Consider the following 4,652-nt stretch of genomic DNA (forward strand, 5'->3'; position numbering starts at 1 on the left):
TATATAGAGTATTTGTAAAATCTCCCTGGGGATTTTTAGTCGCTTTCACTTTTGCTGCTTAAACCAGGCGGCGTGGGGAGGCACTCAGAGTAAGTGAACGTTCCCGATCTTCCTATCTGCAGCAGAACCCACGGCGGCCGCCGTTCCCAGGGCTCGGCCTGCCTCCCAGGAAGCACGAGATGGCTTCTGCCAGAAGACAGTTGTTCTCACTTCTCTAGTGTTGAGGTCAGGCTTTCACTTCCATCCCATGACCTCCTTTGTTCCTCTTGGAGCTTTCAGGGCTGGTGTGTCCTTTGCAGAAGTCCCTGCTCCAGCTCCCGAGAGTGGGCACAGCCCTAGCACTGGGGAAAGCAGGACGGAGGCGGGAAGTCAGCGGGAAGTCACAGGAGCCCCCCGGGGTTCCTGCTGCCCGCGCTCTCCCTCTCACTTCGAGGGCTTGCCAGCGGAGCGGGTTGGAGGCGGCCACTCGCCCGCTAGCCGTGGGCAGGTCAAGTCCCTTCGGCGGCCCCATTCTTCTCTCCTGGCCAACAAGGGGGAGGTGATCGAAAATAATGAGGCAGAAGGACAGTGCATCACCGGGAAAGATGCTCCCAGTAGGTTAGGCGGGGTGGGGGAGCAGGTTAAAAAAGGTGTTTACTGGGGTGCCTGGGTGGCACAGCGGTTAAGCGTCTGCCTTTGGCTCAGGGCGTGATCCCGGCGATCTGGGATTGAGCCCCACATCAGGCTCTTCTGCTATGAGCCTGCTTCTTCCTCTCCCACTCCCCCTGCTTGTGTTCCCTGTCTCTCTGGCTGTCTCTATCTCTGTCGAATAAATAAATAAAATCTTTAAAAAAAAAAAAGTGTTTACTAAAAGAACCTCAGGTTTAGACACATATATGCCAAAGGATGGCAGGATTCCATGTGATTTTTTCAAAGATCAATTTCTCATTTGTTGCTATGGATTTTCTGTGTTTTCCAGACTAGCATTTATATGTTTTTTTTTTTTTAAAGGGATCTAAATTTCTGGGGCATCTGGCTGGCTCCATCAGTAGAACATGCGACTCTTGATCTTGGGGTGTGAGTTCGAGCCCCACGTTGGGCTTGGTTGGAGTCAACTTAAAAAATTAAAAGAAATAAAAGGGAGATACACTTCTTTTTTCTTTTCTTTTTTTTTTTTTTAAGATTTTATTTATTTGTTTATTTGACAGAGAGAGAGAGAGAGTGAGAGAGGGAACACAAGCAGGGGGAGTGGGAGCGAGAGAAGCAGGCTCCCCGCTTAGCAAGGAGCCTGATGTGGGACTCCATCCCAGGACCCTGGGATCCTGACCCGAGCTGAAGGCAGACGCTTAACTGTCTGAGCCACCCAGGCTTCCCAAGGGAGGTACATTTCTGATAAGGGGAGTAAGATGAAATGGTCTCAATTCCAGTCTTTGTTCTGTGTTCAGATATTTACTGAACACCTCGCATGAGCTGTGCACTGTTGGACAGGAAAGATGCCAAGAGCTGGCCCGTGCACACAGCAGCCTTAGGGAAGCCTCCACCATCAGCTGACCTGCCCACACATGAACCTGGAAGTCAGAAATGGGGGAGCCTTAACTATGTTGCTCTTGACTCTCTCGGTCTGAGGGATGGCTTGAAGAAATCTCCGAGCGAATATGAAGAGTTTACTTGTGGACTGAGTTCAGAGTTAACCACGGTGGTATTGGTAGGAACACAGGAAACCAATTCAGCCAGTCGGAATCAGGAAAAGCTCAGTGGATAGTCATGACCTGGCAGTTTGACTCACCCTGTCCTTCCTCAGTCAGTCAGCTGGGGCCGTGTAGACTCCAACTGCATCACCCCACTTGGGATACTTTCGAATCTGTGTTTCCAAAACTCATTTAACTACCATGTTCCCAGTTTTTGCTGTCGCTACAAAGCAACTGTGCTATGGGTTTTCCTTGTATTTGTCTTTAAATTCATGCATTTCTAATAAAATGGATTGATTTTTAAAGGAAATTTCATACTAAGGTAAGAAAATAGCATCATTTGTCATAAATCGAAAACAACTAAAAAATAAGCCCAGTGAAAACTGAACAATGTTGAATTCCGCCTTAATTATCTTGCTGGCAGAGTGCTTGGTGATCGTAGCCTGCTCTGTCTTGGTCAAAATGGGCGCTTAGGGGGTTATTAAAGATAAGCCAAGGGCGCCTGGGGGGCTCAGTGGGTTAGGCGTCTGCCTTCAGCTCAGATCCTGATCTCAGGGTCCTAGAATCGAGCTCTGCATCCGGCTCCCTGCTCAGTGGGGAATCTGCTTCTCCCTCTCCCCCTGCCCACCCACCCCGTGCGGGCTCCCTCTCTCGGTCTCTCTCAAATAAATAAATAAAATCTTAAAAAAAATAAGCCAGCACCTTTCTCCATAATTGAATCAAGAAAAGTAAAAAATAATTGCAAAGGGAACAAGATTATGTAAGTGATTGCTCCACGGTGTGGTGTCCATGATTCATATAAAATCTTCTCTTCCACCTTCAGGGCTACTGCCCACACAGGGAAACACCATGCTGGTGCCCACAGGGCCCCAGTAGGGGATGATCCAATTTCCCAGTCTTACACATTGTCCTCAGGGTCACAAAACCAGGCCTGGGCTTTGAACATCACACGAAAGGGCCAAGCTGCTCAGTCAATTCCAGCTGTTAAACAGGAAACTTGGTTTGTTCAGAAATTAACAAGGTGGGTTAATGGGGCTGTCTTCTCTTCCTTTCTCCAGGATCGTGCTTAGAGGACAAGAGATCATCAGCTCCTTTGTTCCCAAATCGAACAGCACCTTTAACTTCCAGAAAGCTTATGAGTTGACCGAAGAGGAGGTACAGTTGCCATCTTTGTCTTTCCATGCCACTGTCCTGGAAAGATGGGTTGGTGTCACCCTTTGAGGCCACCACTGGAGACTCAACCTGAGTCTCAAAGTTGATGATTCTGTGGCTTGAAGACCCATCGAAACTTCTGATTGGGCTGGTCCAAGGGTGACGCTCGCTAGTGTGTGTTCTGTTGTGTGACTTCACGGGTTTTCTCTTCCCGCCTTGAGCCTGAATTTGTTCATCACTAAAATGACCGTCTCCTAATTCCTACATTCATCTCCCTTTTCTCTTCATAGGCCTTGGATGTCAGTGACCACTTTCCAGTTGAATTTAAACTACAATCTTCAAGGGCTTTCACCAACAGAAAGAAATCTATCTCTCCAAAGAAGAAAAAGGCCCATCGCTCCTAGATCCAAGGGTGCCATTATAGTAACCATTTCTTGCCTCTAAATAAAACTGCTCTAAGAGGTATGAGCTGCGCCTGCACTCAGGAAACAAGACTGGTCCAACAGCTTTCATTCTCCACTTGAATTTAATCTGTCTTGAGTTGGGGCACCTGGGTGGCTCAGTCGGTTAAGTGTCTGCCTTTGGCTCAGGTCATGATCCCAGGGTCCTGGGATCGAGTCCTGCATCGGGCTCCCTGCTCAGTGGGGAGCTGGCTTCTGCTGCTCCCCCTGATTGTGTTTTCTCTCTCTCTCTCATTCACTCTAATAAATAAAATCTTTTAAAAATTCTGTCTTGAGTCAAATTGGGAGAAGAGTCTTCTGCTATCCTTCTTGGGCTCATACCTCCCCTGAATTACCTAAAAGGAAACTGGGGCTTTCGCAGTCCTAAAGGATAGTCTCCATGTCCCAAGCTCGAGCCCCAGCAGCTGTCACTGCCTCTGCTCAGCCCTGCCATGAAAGAGGCTACAGGAGGAGGAAGAATGTCAGCTTTCAGCCTTCACGGGGGGATCCTAGTCCACAGGAAATGACCAGAAAGACCAAGGCCTCCACTGCACCCCACAATTTGGGAACTTCATTCTCTAAGGAATCTACCCCCTTTTGTCCAAAGTCAAGGTGGTGACCATGCCTCACAGGGATGAGGAAGGAAGGCTATCTCACCTAGTCTCCCTGCCTCCAAATTTTCCTCCAACTCAGCCAGCCCAGTACCAACCAGTGCCATCCTTTGAAATTCCATTCTGACCGCAGCCCACCTGCATTCCCACTCCTGCTTCACATCCTGCAGGGGCTCCCATCACCCACTTGCGGAGAACCAGAGATTTTGGATGCCTACAAGGGTCTCTATTTTCTGGATATCATGTCAGCCTCGCCTTTGTCCCACCTTACACTTTGTGCCCTGCGGGGCTGCCCCTTCCCTGCATACCTCAAGCCTCCCTCCTCCTGGGCTTTGAGGAGGTCAGTTGGCTGGCAGAGACTCAAGGATTTTGTTATCATTCTGCAGCCAAAGTGGTGCAGTGGAGTCCTGTCCAGAGGCACCATTTTACAGGTGTCCATGGTGACCATATTTGTTAGTTTGGCTTTGCTTTCTCTTACATTGTTTCTTTCGTTCGGATAGTACCCGTGCATGGCTACATGCACAGGCGTTCCAAAGAATAAGCCGTGATAAGGAATGCTGCCCCGGGACCCCACCCCCTAGTTTCCTGGGTCAGAAGCAACCCCTCTAACCAGCTTATGCATTCCTCCAAGAGCATCTGTGCATAAATCAGCACCATATGTAATCCTGAAAAATAGAGTATTAGCATCCTATTGGTCCCACTCCTTACTTATTTTCCGTAATATATCAGGGATGATGTGACTTTTGATATAAGAAAGAGACCGTAGCCTGAGTTTTGAAATT

General features: G+C 48.6%; 1 protein-coding gene across 1 annotated transcript in view; it reads left to right on the forward strand.

The window, feature by feature from the left end:
* Nucleotides 1–3,284, forward strand: part of DNASE1L3 (deoxyribonuclease 1 like 3) — a 19,688-nt gene extending 16,404 nt beyond the window's left edge. Inside the window, exons 7-8 of the mRNA XM_008703162.2 lie at nt 2,726–2,822; nt 3,110–3,284. Of these exons, the coding sequence (XP_008701384.2) occupies nt 2,726–2,822; nt 3,110–3,223 (211 nt within the window). The 3' untranslated portion in view covers nt 3,224–3,284. The remainder of the gene's footprint in view (nt 1–2,725; nt 2,823–3,109) is intronic.
* Nucleotides 3,285–4,652: the final 1,368 nt, after the last annotated feature.

This window comes from Ursus maritimus, unplaced genomic scaffold (genome assembly GCF_017311325.1).
Source record: "Ursus maritimus isolate PB19 unplaced genomic scaffold, ASM1731132v1 scaffold_14, whole genome shotgun sequence".
In the NCBI taxonomy this organism is placed as follows: Eukaryota; Metazoa; Chordata; class Mammalia; order Carnivora; family Ursidae; genus Ursus; species Ursus maritimus.